Source organism: Coenobita brevimanus, chromosome 115, assembly GCF_032717465.1.
Source record: "Coenobita brevimanus isolate Jiangsu-jjx chromosome 115, ASM3271746v2, whole genome shotgun sequence".
NCBI lineage: Eukaryota > Metazoa > Arthropoda > Malacostraca > Decapoda > Coenobitidae > Coenobita > Coenobita brevimanus.
The window spans coordinates 4841149-4863125 of NC_137068.1; the positions used below are offsets into that span (position 1 = coordinate 4841149).

Below are 21977 nucleotides of genomic sequence, written 5' to 3' on the forward strand. Positions count from 1 at the left end.
AAACAATGCTTGCTAATATGAGAAGCGCATTCACATATATAAATGAAAATATACTGAGGAAGATAATAACATCATTCATCAGACCAACCCTGGAGTATGCATCAGCAGTCTGAAACCTCATTTCAAAAAACACATAGGCAAGATTGAAAAAGTACAAAGGGCAGCCACAAGATGGATACCAAGCTTAAGACATCTAAGCTATGGAGAAAGACTGGCAAGATTGAATCTATCAACGCTGCAGGAGAGGAGAAGGGGAGACATGATTATGCTATATAAATGCATGTCAGGGAAAGAGAAAATAGACATAAATGAATATACATCATATGGGGAAGCATCAGCAAGAGGACATTGCAAAAATCTGCATAAAAAGAGAGGTGATAAAGACGTAAGGAAATTCAGTTTCCTAAATAGGGCAATTGATCAGTGGAATGCACTACCGAATGAAGTAATGTGTGCCAAAACTACTCATAAATTCAAGGATATGTATGATAAATATGGTTTAATACACGGGACAGTACGAGCTTTACTCATTCCTGTAAAGATACAATTAGGTAAGAACACACACATACAGGGCAGACTTTTGACTTGCCCTGTGAATTTGACCTTTGGCTGATTTTCAAAATTCAGTTTCATTCTTGCCTGATCCTCAACCCTTCCCTCAAGTTATGCATACTTTCTCTCTCTCTCTCTCTCTCTCTCTCTCTCTCTCTCTCTCTCTGGAATATTGACTTCACTTTTCACTTTCTAGACCTTATTTCAGACTTCAAAACTCTTAACCTTTTGTTGTATTTATTTCCCTGTTACTGACTGACTAACTTAAGACTTTTAACGCATATTGTAGCCTGCAAAACTGAAACAGAAGTTGTAATATCCCTGCCTTCTTTTTACACTTTGAGGACTAGGTTAATTAAACAAAACTATAAATATATGTTCTCTGATAACTATTAAGAATGGTGTTTCACTATGGGTTCAAAAAAAAAATTTATGCAAGAAAGAAGGAACCAAAGGCCAGGAGCCCGCAAACCATTCCTTCCAAGAAAAAAAAAAAAAGAGCCAAATTCAAGATCCGTTCATTTCGAGATGCCTGGACACACTGCGTTTGAAAGACTGGAGATCATAGCAAGTGGGAAATGCAGACAGAGGGAAACACATCCAGAGTTGGCCTGTTGCATAAAATGAAGGACTGGGAGTAACGGTTAATTTTTGCATTAGAGAGTTGGACAGAAAAGGGATGAGGGTTTTTGCTAGACGGGTGCTACGCTCCCGTCGTAGAGGTGGAGGGATGCAAGCAGACAGTTCAGAGGAGCAGTGACTATTGAAGTAGCGATAGAAAAGAGATAATGATGCAACAGTGCGGCAAAAAGACAGAGGTTGAAGGAAGCCAGTAAGAGGAGGAGAGTTAATGAGACGAAAAGCCTTTGACTCCATCCTACTGAGAAGAGCTGTATGTGGGGAGCTTCCCCACACATGAGGGTTTTACTCTACACAGGGGCGAATAAAACCCGTGTATAAAGTCAACAACTGTGCAAGGGTAAAGAAGGTATGGAGTGGGCTTAGCACACCCAATCTCTTGGAAACAGATTTTGCAAGAGATGCAATATGATCTTTCCAAGATAAGTCCCGAGTGAATGAAACCCCAAGCATGTTCAAGGATGATGCAGGATTGAGCTCGATATTATTAAACATTAGTGGGTGCTCCTGTGGAAGACTGTGCCGGGTTAATAGGTGTAAAAACTGAGTCTTTGATGCATTAAAAACAACAAGATTATTTTTACCCCGGTCAGAGATACGAGCCAAGTCAGACATTAGGTATGCCATAGCCTCATGCCTCGTTTGTTGAAGTAACTGCGGAGATGGACGCTGCGGGAACTGAATGGAAAGGTGAAGGGTGGAATCATCAGCGTACGAGTGGATAGGGTTAGAAGTACAGCTTAGAAGGTCACTGATGGATAAAAGGAAGAGAGTTTGCGTTATCATTTGATTTGGTCGTGACTTGGTAATAGTGGGGCGATAGTTCGGACACTGTCCGAACCATCCCCCTCTTCAACTGTCCGAATCATCCCGAATCTATAGAATTAACTGTTAGGTACTCTCAAGTTTCACACGAGAAAGTTCAACATTCACTTTTCTTAGCAGTATGTTCTACATGCAACATAGATTCCCCCTGACCATGCACAGTTCGACGCTTGGCATATTCATAAAGGTAGAGCTTACGATAATTATGCACTCAAAATATTACATAGGAGATGCAGAAAAAAACATAATATCTGACCTGCATCGAAGTGTGGTGTCTCTAGCTTGGAGGTTCCCTATAGTCGAAGTAAGCAAACTCTCCCACTTTCACGCAAGATCTCGCGGCCCTAGGTCCCTTATGTTTCTCAGGAAATGCACTGTCCGAGCCATCCCACTGTCCAAACCATCACAGCCCTCCCCTACAAAAAGAGAGGTGATAAAGACCTAAAGAACTTCAGTTTCCCAAATAGAGCAATTAATTAGTGGAATGCACTACCGAATGATATGGTGTGTGCCAAAACTATTCATAAATTTAAAGACATGTATGATAAAAATGGTTCAAAACACGGGACAGTACGAGCGTGACTCATTCCTGTAAAGATAGAGTTAGGTAAGAACACACACACACACACACACACGCACACACACACACACACACACACACACACACACACACACACACACACACACACACACACACACACACACTATCTATCTATCTATCTATTGCCAGACGCCATAATCCCGTAAGGGGTGGCCATTTAACTGAGTTATTTGTTTTACAGGGAGGGGCACCAACCCTCCAACAACCTACTTGTTGACACGTAGGGAGCACGTATGGTTCGGTTATATGGTTACCACCCAGCGTTGTAAATGGTTTCTTGGCTTACAGGAAACCATTTGGCTTGTCACTCAATGTAAAGCCACCTGTAATGGAAAGATGGGCAATAAGAAGTGACAGGAAAGATGGAAGAAATAGGAAGAGAGGAGGGCAGGCACAGAAAAAGAATGATAAAGGCTAAGGAAGAAGTAGGCAGCACTACATCAAGTGCGTGGATGATGGTCGTCACCACACGCACACACACACACACACACACACACACACACACATCCTGATCAAAATACCTGCTCTTCGCAAGTGCAGGCATAATAATATAAGAAAACATAAGTATAGCGATCAACATGGTTTCTGTAATGGTACAAGATACGTTTCTGTTGCTGTAACAGTTGTGGTACTAAGCTTATCTGAACATGAACAGTGTACAGCGGGCTGAAGCTGCTCATTTACAATCCACATTCTCCTTTTTTGGGGTATGGAGTGGATTGAGGGACGTTTGTATAGCTTACACCTAGTGCTGGTGCCGATAAAGTGTCTGCACGCTGTGGTGCTGTGCTCACTGAGTGGAGTGGTTGTGTCTATCCAGAAGCCATGAGACTTCTTCATACTTGCCTGCATCTTGCCGTGGGGTAGAGGTACCCTGGTCTGACCCTGGTGAGTCGCAGTCTACCACAAGTAAGCACCAGGTCCGTACACGGTATATATACTGTACTGTACCTGTAGCATGGCCCTACAGAAGCCGTTGCTTATTTTTGGTCAATGGATCTGCTCCACCAGAAAGGCCAGGGTTAAGCAACAGTAACAACACTCGGTGCCACAACAGGGAGGCATCCCTCACCATCACTAAAGGGGAAGCGATAAACTTCATACTGCCGGACCAGTATCGTTTACTCCACTCTGCATATCCAGCAACATTTTCTTGCTGAGAAGTGTTATAATATAAAAGAACTGTATTTATAATTACTTCTGCAACAAAATGTTCCTGAACTTCTGTGATCACAGCCAATTCAAATTCTTCAGTGAGACATAACCTACTACAGTCAGTTCATTTTAACATGGTGGAGATTTTTGTCTCTTTGTAGCCTGTTTCCCATGCTTCAGTGTCAGAATAATACTACAGATTTACAGCCTTTTCATAAAACTTCATGATTAGCATCATATTCTACTCTTACTCTCCTGTTGTAGCTCAGCATTCATGGTGCAGAGAAGGCAGTTTTATGCCTATATCATTTTTACTCTAACTTGGCCTAAAACTGTCATATCTCTACCCTCGGTGCTGAGTTGTAACAATAGGTTTACGTCAGAATACAAAGCTAGTCACAAAGAAGTGCCCTAGGAGAGATGTGTTGCCAAAACATTGTCTTTTCCTGCTACTAAGGTATGTGAAATAAGGTGCAAAAAGACAAAAATATGAGCCAAATATGAGTTAAAGTAAGAACAGTATAAATAGTGAAGAGCGCAAGTACAGGACAGATACTGCAATAAATAATTTTCACATTCCCTTGCAAGTATGACATTTCCAAAGTAATGTGGTCATATGCCTTCTCCGAACCAGCACAAACATTTCATGATAACCCATACTCTAATTCTCATTACTTCTACATAAAAGAAAGGTGATGTAAGGTTAAAAAACAGAAAAGTATCAGAGTGGGAGAAATATCAAGCAGGACAGCTAATGAAATGGCCCACATGGTCATTATCATCCAAGCTTTTGGAATTGCTGGTTCCACTCTCAAACTCCAAAATACAGCCCTCTTTGCTCGTAATGTAATACTGGGGTAGGAAACTTTCATGTGGTGACACCAATATAACAGGGCAACTCCAATGACCAGTTATACAAACATCCTTCAGCTCCCTCATCGTGTGAAATGGGCAGCAGAAGAATAGCCGTATTGTGCAATCCACCAGGTTCACATTTCAGATGAGCCTGGGGCCATACCAGCAGCAACATTGTCAAAACATTCACTCATCACATTACAAACTGTACTGAAGTTATTGAACACGAGCAGCAGTCCCGCTATCCACCAGACTCATTATCGGGAGACTAAAACCCCAATAATGGCTAAAGAATAACCCCTACCACTCCAGACTATTCTCCCCCTTGTATCAGTACTTTCCACTCAATATTTCTATATCATTATTGGTGCCGTGGCCCCACGATCATCTAGGACATGAACCTGGTGGACTGCAGGCTGAAGCTGCCCTTTCCCTGCATTTTTGGAGGGATAGGGAGAGCTGAGGGGTATTTGTATAACCAGGCAGTGGAGCTGCCTTGCTATACTGGTGCTGCATGACTGTATCCCTCTCCAACACCACGATCTCATTAATAACAGGATATGTAAGCTCAATGAATTCATTAGTAGCCTAACCCCAATGCTTGTGATGGGGCAATAAAGGACTGGATAATACATAAATTGGTAAGGTTGTAACAAAAGGATCTACTAGAATTAAAATTACACATGGTTCTACAACTTTTTATTAACACCACCGTAAGAGCTACCAGTGACTTGGTACTCAAAACATCAATACACAGTATTGACAGTCATTTCCAAATACAAATCATGACAAGTTAGACAAGAGTGGAATGGTGCCGATGAGGAGTGTAATGGAGAGGCAGGTCAATCATGTGAATTACAACTTGTTTCTTCAGCTTCAGTCTCTCATCTTAACCCCACCACTCAGAGGACGTGCTTTTTATTTTATTCTCGCTACCTCCAGGTGTATTTATTTAACTTGGAAGAGACTTTTTGAACAGTGAGAGGTTACATATGGCCAACATAAACCTTTTACTCCAACATACAATTCACACTTTACTCTCACTACTACTAGATGATTATATTCAGCTTACGGGTGACTTCTCTGACTGGAGGGGTTAGATATAGCTTCCATAATCCCCTTCATTACTTTGTTTCCTAAACTGAACAAAATCATCTGGCGGCAAAAAGAATAAACTGAAACATGCTTCACCTCTTGCTATTAAAGGTCCTTCCAAAGTTGCATACAGTCATCACAAGGTTGCATGAATAAATCAATAAAACCCATCACCAAACTGACTGGGTTAAGTGCATCATATATACAGCAACTCCTTACATGTTCACTGTATAAATAATTAACCACAGCTACAAGACAACTGAAGTACTGTACAGGTAGCCTAGACTAAGCCATGACTCCGCAGAACAACTCTTGTTACACTCATCATCATCAATATATCAATCCATTTAGTAACCTCTAAGATATTAAAGTTTTTTTTTTTTTGTCTGAACAAAGCAAGCTATTCCAGATCTAAAGGCCATCCAAAATTAGAATCACATTTGGTCATGATTCATACCCTTCCAAACCTGCCCACTCTCCCCGATTCTACCTCCATCTCTCGTAACAGTTCATTCCAATGTTCTGATGACTGATGGTTCTGAGCAATATTGACCTCTTCAGAAGAACTGGTGCTAGAAACAAAAAGATCGATCATTAACTTATGGCAGTTGATGGAATTTGCGTGAGAATATGGGTAGGTGTGGAAGGACTTGATTTGTGGCCACTTAATTCCAATTTGCTATGGATCATACTTAATTGGCTTGGAAAATTGTGCGCTGATCTTACAAGTGTTAACTGGACAGAACCAATCCTAGTGAGCCCGTGAAGTGCTCTCGAGTGCTGTTGGTTTTACGTGAATTGATAAAGCTGCTCCCCTACTTACAAATTTAACCCCTTCACTCCAGTGATGTATAGTTAATTCATGCAATCTCCAGATGAGTTATTCGGCCGAGGAGAGTCTTTAAACGATGAAGAGGGTTAGATGTAGCCATAACTCCTTCATTACTAAAAGCCTGACATTTAGTTGAACCGAATATCATCCAGCGAAAGTAAGAATAAAATGTAATGTAAATCACTGGACTGAAAAGGTTAACTGGTTCCATGAGTTCGTTCTAACTAAACGTTCATATGTCAAAATTCACAAACACCTGAGGCCAACCAGTACAACTAGACAGTAATATTGTTCCACATTTTAGCTAAATACTTATACAACTATTACACAATACAGTATTTTGAGATTTTTGTTGGGCTCCAAAGATCTCACCACTGGGTATTAAAAGTCACCGGTAACTGTTTTGTCATTAACTGGAATGGTGTGGAGCAATATTTATGTCCACGGCTGTACAAATCAATATAGAAGTGGAAATTTACATCATGAACACTCAACTTGTATTAATGGTCATTTAAACAGTTTCATAAGGAACGTAAGATACAGTAATAAGTATAGTAAAACGCTCTATATAGTATTTTGCAATTTCACTGGGAAGAACAACCCAATTCATCTCAATACAGGTTATGATTTTGCTGAAAAAAAAAAAAAACTAAATAAAATTCATACATTAATTGAAAAAATAACTTCTACATATAGTTCATGTTTCCACAAGTAAGTTGGGGAGCAACTCTCTTCCTACATCAGGTTTTACCTCTTCATATTTCCACCTAGTGTTATTTAAAAGGAAAAAAGAAAAAAAAAAATTACCTAAGGTGTCAAACACGTCTGTAACTTTAACCCACTAAGACCAGGGACATCTTATTTAAATTTACTCCTGCAATTTCCTAACAATTCATTCAGCTTAGGGAGACTTTTCAAGCTGGAGGGGTTAGATACAGCATTGTTAAACTCCTTCAATAAGAGATACTGGTACTGTTCCTAAGCTGAACAAAATCATCTGGGAAGCAGCAAGAATGAACAAAAATGGATGGCGCCCAGATTCAATGGATTATATATATAACTGTAATTCAATTAAAGTCTTCTAAAGCTTTAATGACACATAGTGGTAAATATATATTTACTCTTTCCAACTAATATTTTTTGTCACAATTCAAAGGTATGTTCACCCCCTTCAATCCTATGATGTATTGTCTGTTTTACTCATACTATCCCTAGACATTTTTAATTAGCTTCAGAGACTTTTTGAAATAGTGAGGTTAGAATTAGCCTTCATATCCCTTCACTACAGTAGGTCCTTCCAGCGCTGAATAAAACTGTTTGGAGGCAGAAAGAACAATTTATTAAAACCTATTTTCTGTTTTATTTGTACTGTCCCCAGATGACTGTTCACCTTAAGGTAGATTTTGACAATACAAGGGTTTGACAAAGCCTTCATTTACTTCTTCCCTACAATGGGGCTCTCAAGTTAAAAGGATTAAAAATATAGAGTAAGCTGGAGATAGCAAGAATAAAGCACAAAAATACTCCACTGGATTGAAGGGGGTTGATATGGTGAAGATACACTAAATAAAATATCAAAATACATAAAACTTCTACATGAATAACACATCATAAAAACATCCAATGAGGCAGTAAATTATTAAACAGAATGTAACGGCCATTGGCAATTACCCACTGAGTCTGGGGATGTCCTTTCCATCTTTATCTTGCCATCTTCTAATTGCTTTGTTCAGCTTAGGATAAGGATCTTCAAACTGGGGAGGTTAAATACAGCCCTAATGAATCCCTTCCATACGACAGGTACTTCCTAAGCTAAGACAGTTTGGCAGCAGCAAGAATAAATTTAAAAAGGACGTCACTTGCACTCATGGGGCTAAACTATTTTCTGGTCCAGTATATCAGCTTACATGAAGCCAATGGGTAAATTGTTTGCATTGGAGTAAACTGTTTGCAATGGAGTGGATCAGATGGAAGTTGGTGTGAAATGCACAACACTAATTTGTAACAAACAGGTTTTCATTTGTGTTGGAACTTACACCAGTAAGTTAAAGGTGACTTGAGAAATTAAACAGTCATTGTTGTTCAAAAATGGACTTTAAGATCGTTGGGAGGGGAGTTTGTGTATCAATGAACTGTAAATGCTCTAAAAGCTATTTTTTTTCCAGGTGAGTGTCTGGAATGGTGATTGTGTGAGTCTCATTACCCAGTATCAGTCGTAGTCGCTTCATGGTGGGTCTGGGTGAAGTAGTGCTGTCCCCATCGCTACTCTCACTCTCAGACGAGTCTGAACGGCGCCTGTGCTCCCTGTGATGCTTTTTTCGGTGACGTCTGTGGTGGTGGTGATGATGGTGATGGCTATCAGGTTGATAGTCCTGATTTGTGATCCCTTCTACAGTTAACACCTCGTACTCAGGCTCGTAGTTTACTCCCGAATCCGAGAGGTGAGAACCCACTTCAATTACTTCGTCTAAAACTGGGGATCGCTTCATGCGCAGCTTCAACTTGACGCCACATCTCCCATTCTTTTCCGGAGTGCCCATTGTTGAAGATGGGGATGAGGGTGTGTAACCAACAAGTGGATGTGGTGGGGACTCACACTGGGGAGTTACATTTCTCCCCCAGCGAACTCCTGATGCCAGCTTACCAACTCGCAATGACCCAGGGGAGGATGAATCATCTTCTTCTTCAAACTCATAAACATCTTTTGCTGATGAATGGGTAGCTGAACCAGTTTCCGAAGCATCTGAACTTGACTGAACAACAATCGTACTGCTAATGTCTTTTAAAGCTGTTTGTTTGCACCGTGCCTGTTTGGATTTCTTGCTGTGACTCGTTACACCCTCAACCTCTTTTTTAACACTACTAGACTGCTGAGGTATTTGAGAAGTTGGCAGTGACTGTTCTGACACTTTGTCAGTGTTATTGTTAATTATATTACTAGAACACTTATTTCCTACACTAATGTAACCTAAACTAGAAGTATCACATTTTTCACCAGGGGGTCTGCGTAGCCTGCGCAGTGGGGGTCTTCCAGTTACAGACAAACACTGGGAAGCAGAGCTGGCAGTAACACTACAACTTTGCCGAGAAGCTTCACTCATCATATCGGCCTGCATGCGTTCAGTTAATTTCACTCGACTGAGATCTACAAAGCAATTTGAGCTTGGTGTGGATTCTCTTACTGTTAGCTCCCTTGTAGACACTTCAATATTGCCTTCTGGTAATGCTACGATTTGGGTGTTACTCCCAGAGACTCTAGCAGACTCCTCCTTCATGGGCAACAGAGTAACACTATCTGCTGTAGACTGAGACTCACCTTCCCCACTGTCTACCTCTGTAAACAAGGAGGTAGGACCCTTTATGTTAAGGTTTTCAGCTCTGTTATTCTGCCCTCTCAGGATCCGTGTGTTCCCAACATCTTTCATGGGATTAGATAGCTGACGACGGCGGGTGCGCACCCGAATAGTTTTTGAGTCCAAGTGCCCCATGTTTTGTGGTGAATTATCTGGGGTCAAGTCTCGAGAAACCTTGTCTTCACTCAGAGAGTTAGAAAGGGCAACAACACAACTTCTCGTCTGTGGGCGCCCTTTTGCCGTAAGATTTTTATGAAACTTCTCTGCTTCGTGGGGTTTCACGGTACCTTCACACTCTCCATTGGTAATGTCAATATTTTCCTGAGCACTATCTGAACTTGTTCTCCGGTTCTTTGCCTTCGGATACAAACTATTTATGTGAGAATGAGCCTGAGAGCTTGACCGTTTAATGTGTGCTTGTGTGTTGCTATTTTCTGGACTGGAATCGGATTTTTCTGAATCTCGAGATCCGCCTCTAATCCTAAGCTCTCTCCTTACATCACCATTCACTTTGGCAGACACAGTGCTTAGTTTCAGTTTGTGATCACTGGCATCTACCTTTAAACTCACATCACTTTCACTTTTGCCTTTATTCACTACTTCCTCTCCAGAATCTTGCTGCTGCTGTTGGTTACGCATTCTTTGCCGGCTTATTCGCAAACGCAAGTCTGTCTCTCTCAGTCTATATCCCTTTTCAGCATCTCCTTCATTTTTCTTGTCTGCAAATGCTCCGGTGCCACGTCTGTAGGCAAAGAGTATGACACAGGTTACTGTTCTATTATTATTCAAATAATGTACTAGCCTTATTATTATCATCATCATTCCTACACTTCTAATGTAGCAATAACAGACTGGATGATAAAAGAGAGGCTGTGTGAGTGAGAGGTATGTGACAGAGGGTAGCTGATGGCAGAAGACAGGGTGACATGAAGGTGATTTATTTGTGGCCATCCCTTTTGGTGTTAAGGCATATGAATACACATGGCTTCATGGATGCCATCAAGTGAAAAGGCCAACACAAGCTTGCATTAAAAAAGGTTTCTAACTGTTTATGTATAAGATTAAAGGTATTTCTGTGACTTGCTCAATAAAACAGACTCTGTATATAACATCATTTTGTGACTTGCCTCAATAGAACACTGTCCTGTAGATAATTTTGTGTCTTGCTCAATAAAAAACTCTGCACATAACTCTGTGGCTTGCTAAATACTGTATAACAGCCTCCATATAATACAGGTGGGGATACCAATCATCCACTCATCAGACAGAGTGCTCTCTCTCTCTCTCCTGGTGACTACACTGTGGGATGGTTTCCTGTATTCCAGAAAATCACTTTCTAACCTGGGTGGAAATCATGTAACAAAATGACGCATGGTGGTTTTAGCAAATTAATGCACTCCAGCTGGATGATGCTTGTATGGGTTCCATCTGAGGGGTGACTGGGGTTTACTGCTTGCACAATGTCATTCAGGGGTCAATGAGGCTGGCCAATGATGCCTTTAATTGGCAGGACCGAGTAGCCTTGCCCAGGGCCCTTAAGCTCCCGTTTATATGGAGCAAAATAGGACTAACAATGATGATGATGAAGAGGACAAGATGATGTATATAATACTGTACATTATCTTTACATAATAAACTTCATACACACACCGTGATCATCATTACACTTCTTTTTTGCACCTAAAAATGAGTGAGGTAGGGTCCACAGAGCAGGAAAAAATCTGACAGAGGGAGAAACAAACCAAATGCCTGTCCAATTAAATGGACCACACTCTAATTCACTCAATATTTCAACTCCTAGATTTCTGACTCCATCCCACAGGCATAAATATTCAAACTTACACGCTTCATCCCATCTATAAGCTAGAGCAACTTTTCAAGATATTACAGAAATACCAAAACAATAGCATAGTGGCTTCTTACCTTTCACAAGTGATACATTCACAATAGGAGTTATTGTCTCCAAAGAAATCTTCACCATAAAAGCAGGTTATCTCTTCACCTTCTTCGATGTCCCTTAAAACCTTCACACAAGCTGTTCCTCGTCCTGTTGCAGTTAACTGTTAACAAAATTGCTCATATTACTGCACGGAAATCATCACCACCATCATCCCCAACCTCTTTTCCCGCCTAAAAGATGCAGTAAGATAGGGACAAGACAACAAGCAAAATCTGACAGGGTAAGAACTACTAAATATGTCTCAATTCGACGGGCCCACTCTCATTCCTTCACCATTCAAGCCCACAGAATCCTGACTCAACCTCACAAGAATAAACATTGACAGTTATGCATATCACATTACCTATCTGCTAGGGTCAATCAGACTGGGGGTAGGGGGGTTTCAAGAATACTCCCCCAGTATCCCTGCTTGCCGTACGAGGCGACTAAAAGGGTTGGTGGTGGGTTAGTGCCCCACCCCGTAAAAAGAACTAACTAAAAAAGCAAATAAAGCGCCTCGGACCCGGACGGACCATACGTTGACAACTAAGGAACGGACAAAGGACATTCTGAGGGTAGGAACGTGGAATGTGAGAGGAGTGAATGATGAAGTGAAAGAGAGAGAGATTGTCCAGGTGCTTGAGGATGCAAAAGTGGATATATGTGGATTGACTGAAACTAAATGGAAAGGTGAAAGGATGAGAGAATGGGAATATGGTGTAGGTATATGTGCGGGAGTCAGTGAGAATGAGAGGGCAAGAGAGGGAGTATGTCTGATGATAAGCAAGAAGTGGAAGGAGAATATAAGAGAGTATGGAACAGTGGGTGCAAGGATTGTATGGGTGAGGATGAAAGTAGGTATACAAGCATGGGCGATTGTATGTGTGTATGCTCCAACAGAGGATCGAGTGGCAAGAGTGAAAGATGAGTTTTGGGCGAGAGTAGAAGCATGTATGGACAAGTCTGAGAGGAGCGAGAGAGTGCTGTTGATTGGAGACATGAATGGCAAAGTTGGGAATGTACGAGTGGATGGAGTGGTTGGTCAGTGGGGTGTGCCAGGTGATGTAGATGGGAATGGTAGTGCTTTGGTGGACATCTGTGCTGGTAAGGGGTTGGCAATAGCCAACACCTACTTTCGTCATAAGATGATCCACCGGTATACATGGAGAGTAATGAGGAGGATGGATGGTGAACTTGTTGAACGAAAGGCAATGATAGACTACGTGTGTGTGGATGAGCGAATGAGAAGACAAGTGTTGGATGCAAGGGTGTGGAGAGGGTGGGGGAATGGAGTCTCGGACCATCACTTAGTGATGGCCAAGGTAGAGCTGCAAAGAAAGTGGTTGAGGAGGCGAAGGGGAAGACAGGAGGAAGCAGCTCCTGTGAGAAGAGTGGAGAAATTGCAAGATAGTGAGAAAAGGACAGAGTATAAGAGCATACTGGAAGAAAGATTGGGAAGGTATGAGCTAGAGCAGATGGAAGGGGTGGAAGAAGTATGTAAGATATTCACGGAAGAGATAAGCGCAGCGTGTGAGGCGGTTTGTGGAGTGAGGAGGAGATGCAAGGGTGTGCAAGGGACAGCATGGTGGAATGATGAGGTGAAACGAGCTGTGGAACAAAAGAAGAAGGCATATGGTGAATGGTTGGCGAGTAGAGGTAGGGGAGAAGATGAGAGAGAAGAGAGAGGTATATGTGAGCAGGAGAAGGGAGGTTAAGAGACTGGTGAAGGAGAGTAAGAAGAAAGTGGATGAAGAGTTTGGGAGGAATCTGAGTGTGAAATGGAGGGAGAGTAAGAAATTGTTTTGGAAGGAGGTAAAGAAAGTAAGGCAGTGTGAAAGGGGAAATAGTAGGGGAGTGAAGGATAGGAATAATAGATTGTTGGTGGAGAAGAGAGAGAAATTGAGGAGATGGAAGGAGCACTCTGAGGATTTGTTGAATGTAGAGAGTGAAAGCAGTGTGAGTATAAGTGGTTGGGGAATGGCTGGGAGAAGAAGAGATGAGAGGAGGGAGGAAGAGATCAGTAGGTCGGAAGTAGTGGAAGCGATGAAGAAGATTAAGCTGGGAAAGGCCCCAGGAATTGATGGAGTGTGTGGTGAAATGCTTAGGTATGGGGGTGAGATTGTTGTGGAGTGGATATGGAAGTTGTGTAGATTGGCTTGGGAAGAGGGAAAGGTTCCAGAGGACTGGAAATCAGGTATAATTGTTCCTCTGTACAAAGGAAAAGGGGAGAGAGAAGTATGTGGTAACCATAGGGATATTTGCCTTCTTAGTGTGACTGGTAAAATATATGGTAGAATACTCATTGATAGGGTTAGGCATATGACAGAGGAGCTAGTTGGAGAAGAACAAGGGGGATTTAGGAAGGGAAAAGGGTGTGTAGATCAGATATTTGTTCTAAGATGTTTAGTGGAGAAGTATCTAGAGAAGGGAAGGAAAGAGTATGCTGCCTTCATGGACTTGGAGAAAGCTTATGACAGAATAGATAGGCAAGGTATGTGGAAGGTATTAAGAATATATGGAGTGGAGGGGAAATTGTTGAGTGCTGTGAAGAGTATGTACGAGGGAGCTAGGGCTACGGTGCGAGTGGATGGTGAGCTGAGTGAGTTCTTTGATCTCAATGTGGGACTGAAACAGGGGTGTGTAATGTCTCCATGGCTGTTTAATATACATATGGATGGGGTTGTAAAGGAGGTACAAGGTAGGGCAGTGGATGTGGGGGTGGCCCTAATGAATGAGGGTGAGATCTGGAAGCTTCCGGTGTTGCTGTTTGCTGATGATACAGTATTGTTGAGTGAAGATGAATGGGAGTTGCAAGGTTTGGTGAATGAATTTGGGACAGTGTGTAGGAGGAGGAAGCTGAAAGTTAATGTAAACAAAAGTAAAGTTATGGTGTTTGAGAGGAATGAGGTCACTGAGTGTGCAGTGAGGTTGGATGGTGAGGATATGGAGAATGTGAGTGCATTCAAGTACTTGGGTAGTGTGATGAGTAAGGATGGAACTTTGGGGGATGAAGTACGTGAAAGGGTACAGCAGGGAAGGAAGGTTGTTGGTACACTGAAAGCAGTGATGAGAAATAGGGAGGTGAGTATGGAAGTTAAAAAGTCACTGCATGATGGTATTGTGATCCCTACCCTGACGTATGGACGCGAGGCATGGACATTGCAAGAGGGGAACAAGTCAAGAGTGAGAGCAGTGGAAATGAGTTACTTGAGAGGAGCATGTGGAGTGACGTGGAGGGACAGGTTGACGAATGAAGAAGTGAAGGAACGTTGTGGGGTAGATGTGGATGTGGTTGAAAAGATTAGGAGAAATACACTGAGGTGGTTTGGACACATGGAGAGAATGGAGAATGAAAGACTGACTAAGAGGGTGTATGTAGGTGAGGTGGAGGGAGGGAGAGGGAGGGGTAGACCGAGGATGAGGTGGAGGGATGGAGTTGAGAGGTATATGAGGGAGGGGGGGGGTGAGTTGGGGGGAGGGGAGTCAAATGGTGGGTGACAGAGTGACTTGGAGGCGTTTTGTCTGCGGCCACCCTTTGCGGGATTAGGGCGTCGGGCTATAGATAGATAGATAGATAAAAAGGTTAAAGTAGTCCTTGCTACAAGTATCAAATGACACCAAACTTCCCTCAAATGAATCCCCATATTTAGGTTGACTATGGTTCAGCAGATGTTCTCTACATCCTAGGAGTTCAACCAAGTGTTAAAGCCAATTAATTACTTCACAACAGCTGCTGCAAACTTGGGTTATGAGATATACTCTATATGCGATACCAATGTCTGAGAGTAATGATTGTTGGGCTAGTTACCTAGCTTGTATTTTTTTTCGTCTTCTTCTTTTCCCCCATATTTGTAGTACTGCTAGACAGTGATGCCTTCCTGTTGTGGCACTGTTATGGCCAGATGGATTCAATACCTGGTACAACAAACATCTCTCAACTACCCCCCATAGCACCTGACAGGAGGATGATCAATTGCAGTAGGGCAACCTCAACCTGCAGTCCTTCAGGATCACACCCAGATAAACTTGTGGCCACAAACACAACAGTACTGATCACCTGAAACTCCACAACAAAAACCTTACTTAACCTACCTTGCAATTAGATCGGCAATCATGGTTGATGAAAGCTGCTGGTCCAAGCCAAAGCTGTGCACAGTTTTTCCTACAGGAATACATCACAGAGAAGTCATTTTTGCCTGGGTGAAGCAACTGAGTTTCTTCAAGTTCACTCAATTCAGCAATGCAGCCCACCAGGAAACCAATCTGCTCATTCTTGTACCTGAAGAGCAATATGCTTTATGTTTACTGGTAAAGAGTTAACACTAAATGTCCTCCCAAAGGTCTGAACAGAGTCAGCTCTCAAGGTCTTGTCATGTTACCCATTTAATCCCTTGAGTATAATGCAGCTTCTTAACTTAAATATTATCATACAGGGCAGCCACAATAAAATACAGAGATACTCATGCTCATGGGCTTTAAGTATGCAGTGCTCATTCTGCATACACAGGTATACATAATAAAATGTGAAAACTCATTGCATTATATAGGTTATCATATAAATTCAGGTAAATTCTGTCATGTACAGTGCTTCATTAATGCATATGCAAACAAGTATAAAGTGCATCAAATCAGTTTTCTGAAATACCCACAAATATTAGTCAACTGTGTATCAAGAAAACTTCCGACTGTAATACCATTTTTTGGTAGCACATATCTTGGCGCCAACACATCCTTCCATGGAGTACCGGTAGCAAGGTTTCACAACAAATCCACTGTCCTTGTCAAATACTCTCAAGTATCTAAACACATGTTCCTGAAAAAAATAAAAGACAATACTCTTTAGTAGACACACAAAGATATGACTAACAAAAAAGAAAAAATTCTTGAAAAGAAAGAGCAAGATGTTTACCCCAAAATTTAACTAAAGCAAGAATTTAAGCAGCCAGTCATTAAAGTCTGGCATTTAATTTCTATCCATAATCAACATCCTAACCACATCTGGGCACCTACTGTTGAGCATTGAGGATTTATCAAAGTCAGCTTGTTTTCCACTGATGGAACTGGGCCACTCCCACAATGTGAATACTGTTCCAAGCCATAGTTCCAAAGAATTTGATAAGCCTTAGTTATAATGCAGAATGAGTCTCCTCTGGCCATCAACTGAGCAGAAATGAGTTATGGACCTTTTCGTAGACTATCTATCTATCTATCTATTGCCAGACGCCTCAATCCCGTTTGGGGTGGCCACAAACATATCGCCTCCACGTCGCCCTGTCCCCCGCCAATTCACTGCCCCGCTCCCAACTCACACACCCCTCTTTCATATACCTCTCCACCCCATCCCTCCATCTCATCCTCGGCCTCCCCCTCCCTCTTCCTCCCTCCACCTCACTCACATACACTCTCTTCGTCAGTCTTTCACCCTCCATCCTCTCCACATGGCCAAACCACCTCAGTGTATTCCTCCTAACACTCCCTATCACATCCACATCCACACCACAATGCTCCTTTATAACCTCATTCGTCAGCCTGTCTCTCCATGTGACTCCACAGGCTCCTCTTAAATAACACATTTCCACTGCTCTCACTCTTGACTTGTGTCCTTCCAACAACGTCCAAGCTTCACTTCCATACGTTAGAGTTGGTATCACAATACTGTCATGTAGTAACTTTTTCACTTCCATGCTCACTTCCCTGCTTCTTATCACTGCCCTCAAGGAACCAGCAACCTTTCTTCCCTAATGTACCCTTTCAAGCACTTCACCCTCCAAACCCCCGTCCTTACTCATCACACTACTCAAGTACTTAAACGTACTCACATTTTCCAATTCCTCACCATCCAACCTCGCTGTACATTCACTGACTTCACCTCTCTCAAAGACCATCACTTTACTCTTCCCTACATTCACCTTTAGATTCCGTTTCATACATACTCTCCCAAACTCATCCACCAAGCCTTGCAGCTCTCCTTCGTCTTCACTCAACAACACAGTATCATCTGCAAACAACAGTACAGGGAGTTTCCAAACATTACCCTCTCTCACCAGGGCCACTCCAACATCCACTACCCTACCTTGTACCTCTTTTATTACCCCATCCATGCACAGATTGAACAACCATGGAGACATGACACATCCCAATTTCAACCCAACTTTCAAAGAGAAAAATTAACTCAGTTCACCATCCACACGCACTGCAGCCTTAGCACCATCATACATACTCTTCACAGCATTCAACAACTTCCCATCTACTCCATATATTATTAATACTTTCCACAATCCCTGTCTATCCACCCCGTCATATGCTTTCTCCAAATCCACGAAAGCCGCATACAACTTCTTTCCCTTCTCTAGAAACTTTTCCACTAAAGATCTAAGAATGAATATCTGATCTACACAACCTCTTCCCTTCCTAAAGCCTCCCTGTTCTTCTCCAACTAATTCCTCAGTTCTTTCTCTAACTCTGTCAATAAGTATCCTACCATACACTTTTCCTATTATACTAAGAAGACAGATGCCCCTATGATTACCACACACTTCTTTTTCCCCTTTTCCTTTGTACATGGGAATAATTATACCTGACTTCCAATCCTCCGGGACTCTACCTTCCTCCCAGGCCAAGTTGCACATTTTCCACATCTATTCTACTACTATCTCTCCCCCATACTTCAGCATTTCACCACGCACTCCATCAATTCCTTGGGCTTTCCCCAATTTGACTTTCTTCATTGCTTCCACAACTTCTATCCTACTGATTTCTTCCTGTCTTCTCACCTCCCTCCTTCTCCCAGCCATTCCCCAGCCACTGATACTCGCATTACTTCCATCCTCTATGTTCAACAATTCCTTAAAGTGTTCTCTCTATCTGCTCACTTTTTCTCCCTTCTCCACTAGTAATCTACCATTTTTATCTTTCACTCCCCTGCTAACTTCATTTCCACCCTGTCTTACTCTTTTCACCTCTTTCCAGAACATTTTCTTACAGTCCCTCCATTTTACACTCAAGTTCCTTTCCAATTCCTCATCCGCTCTCTTCTTACTCTCTCTTACTAATCTTTTCACCTCTCTCATTCTTTCTACATATAACTTTCTCTTCCGCCTCTCAACTTCTTCCACGCCCCTATTTCTCATCCATTCATTGTATCCTTTCTTCTTTTGTGCCACAGCCTGTCTCATCTCTTCATTCCACCACGCTGTTCCTTGCACACCCCTCTGTCTTCTCTTCATCCCACACACCACATCACGTGCTGCACATATTTCTCCTGTAAACATCCTGCACACACCTTCCACGTCCCCCATCTGCTCCAGTTCATATTTGCCCAATCGTTCCTCCACTTCTCTCTTATACTCTGCCTTTTTCTCATCCCCATGTAACCTTTCCACTCTCCTTACAAATACTCCTTCTTCCCATCCTTCCCTTCTTCTATTTCTCCATCCTAATTGGACCTTGATTCTGGCCACCACCAAATAGTGGTCAGAAAGTCCACTCCCACAACCTCTATAAGCTCTTGCATCCATTACACATTTTTGCATCCTTTCATCCACACACACATAATCAATCATTGCCTTCCTTTCATTCAGTTCACCACCCACCCTTCTCATCACTCGCCATGTATACTTGTGGATCATTTTGTGCCTGAAGAGGGTATTGGCTATCACTAACCCCCTCCCAGCACAAATGTCCACTAACGCACTGCCATTCTCGTCTATCTCAGCAGGCACACCCCACTCACCAACTATTCCATCCACCTTCACATTCCCTACTTTACCATTCATATCACCGATCAAAAACACTCTCTCATTCCTTCCAAACTTTTCCATGCACATTTGTCCAGAACTCTTCCACATTTGTCCAGAACTCTTCTCTCACTCTGCTTGCACGATCTTGCGTTGGTGCATACACACACACAATCGCCCACATTTGTATTCCAACTTTCAATCTTACCCACACAATCCTTGACCCAACTGATCCATACTCTCTTATGCTCTTCTTCCATCTTTTACTCACAACTATACATACTCCTTCTTTTGCCCTCTCATTCTCACCTACTCCTGCACATATACCCCATCCATACTCTCATTCTCTCACACTCTCACCTCTCCATTTCGTTTCAGTTATACCGCATACATCAACTTTCGCACCCTCAAGCACCTGGACAATCTCTCTCTCTTTCACCTCATCATTCGCTCCCCTTACATTCCACGTTCCAATTACCATGTCCTTTGTCGTCATCTTTTGGTCAGTCCTTGTCCGAGGCTAATTGTTTGTCTTTTTAGTTTGTTGTTTTCCAGGGAGGGGCACAAACCCTCTGCCAACCCTTTTAGTCGCCTTTTACGACAAGCAGGGATACTGGGGGAGTATTCTTTTCGTAGACAGTTTATCTTATACGGTATATCACACTTCAATATGCTCGTGGTATTTAATTCTAATGCTGATATAGTTTGCCATGATAATATACAGGAGGATATTAGCCATTTAAGTCCCAGGACCTCTTTTCCTTCATATTCTTGACATTTCCTGATAATTTCATTCAGTTTAGGATGTATGTTTCAAACTGAGGGAGTTCGATATAACATTAATCCAACCTTTCAGTATGAAGCCTTTCCTAAACTGGATATAAGCATCTAATAGCAGCAGAAATAAAGCAGAATGGACATCGCCCAGATTCAAGGGGTTCGTGTACTCAATATAGACATAAACTAGTAAGGCAGAGGTGCTAGGGAGCCTCCTCAGTGAACAAGGCTCCTGGACCACCACAATCAGCATCTCAAGACACACTGCACCAACGTGACTGATTCTTGGCACACACTTACTTACTGATTTTTGGCACAAACTTTTATTTTTCATTTATAAAGGCTCCAATGTGCCTGCATGCATCAGCCTTGTTCACCTAATGGCATCTCTCCATGCTGCTTGATATCTAGCAGCCTCTATATTTGGTCCTATATCCCTGATGTTACACTCTATGACCTCGTCTCAGGTCATTTTGGGTCTGCCTCTTGCAACTATACCCTCAACATTCATATCCCTCACTCTCTGCACCAAGCTGTCATCCTCCATCCTTTCCACAGGACCAAATCATCTCAGTCTACCTCTTCTTATCACATCATTAATACACTCAAGACCTATCCTCCCTCTCAACTCTTCACTTGCAATCCACTCAGCCTGAGGATGTCTTTTTAATTTCATTCTTGCTATTTCCTGATGATCTGACTCAGTTTTGAATAGACTTTTGAGCTTGATAGGGTTAGATGTAGTCTTCAAAAACCCCTTCAATAAGAGAAGCATTTCCTATGCTGAACAAACTTGTCTGACAGCTGCAACATTAAAGGACACCACCCAGATCTGACGCGCTGCTGTTGTTGAGTAACCCGAGTCTGTCTGGCCATGCAGACCCAGTAACTGCTGGCAAGCAACCATTCCTGCAGAACCATCCTCGGCAGTGAACTGATGTTCAGTTGCGGCAGACGGCACTTCACTACAACACAACATGGGAATGAGGGTAGAGGTTTGGTTCCCAGATGGATGATGGACTGACCCTTCTCCACCCAGTTAACAGGGACACCATACTAAGCTCCACATCACCCTCTTGTCTGGTTATACAGTTACCAAGAGTGTCGTAAATGGTTTCCTGGATTGAAGGAAATAATTTGGCTTGTCACTCATTTTAGAGCCATCTGAAATGGAAAGATTGGTAACAAAGTGGGATAGGAATAATGGGAGAAACAAGGAGAGAGGAGGGCAGCTACGGAAAAAGAATGAAAAAGGTGAAAGAAATTGACAGCACAACAACATGCGAGTAGATGATGACTGCCACAACCTGCCAGCTGGATCTGATGGATAGAACTTATAGGTAAGTACAGTACGATATTGACCTCTACTGATGACAATTGAACCCTAATTGCCCTACTTAAAAAAATTACACAATGATATGACTACTTTCTGGCACATATCTTTCTGGGTATGGAAAGAAGGGAAAATGAACGACTGACTAAAAGTGTGTGTATAAGTGATGTGGAGATGAAGACCAAGGATGAGCTGGAAGGAGGGCAGCCAAATACCTGAGGACAGGGTGGTGTGGAGGCGATTTGTTTGTGGCCACCTCATATTGGATTAAGGCATCTGACAGTT

The 21977-nt window shown here is 42.3% G+C and overlaps 2 protein-coding genes across 2 annotated transcripts in view; both read right to left on the reverse strand.

Moving 5' to 3' along the window:
* Nucleotides 1–3469, reverse strand: part of emb (exportin-1 emb) — a 92288-nt gene extending 88819 nt beyond the window's left edge. Inside the window, exon 1 of the mRNA XM_080286984.1 lies at nucleotides 3361–3469. Coding sequence (XP_080143110.1) covers nucleotides 3361–3469 — 109 coding nt within the window. The remainder of the gene's footprint in view (nucleotides 1–3360) is intronic.
* Nucleotides 3470–8042: 4573 nt separating this feature from the next.
* Nucleotides 8043–21977, reverse strand: part of Hmt4-20 (Histone methyltransferase 4-20) — a 30999-nt gene continuing 17064 nt past the window's right edge. The window contains exons 4-7 of the mRNA XM_080287008.1: nucleotides 16541–16659; nucleotides 15939–16125; nucleotides 11831–11967; nucleotides 8043–10649 (exon numbers count right to left, since the gene is read on the reverse strand). Of these exons, the coding sequence (XP_080143134.1) occupies nucleotides 8705–10649; nucleotides 11831–11967; nucleotides 15939–16125; nucleotides 16541–16659 (2388 nt within the window). The 3' untranslated portion in view covers nucleotides 8043–8704. The remainder of the gene's footprint in view (nucleotides 10650–11830; nucleotides 11968–15938; nucleotides 16126–16540; nucleotides 16660–21977) is intronic.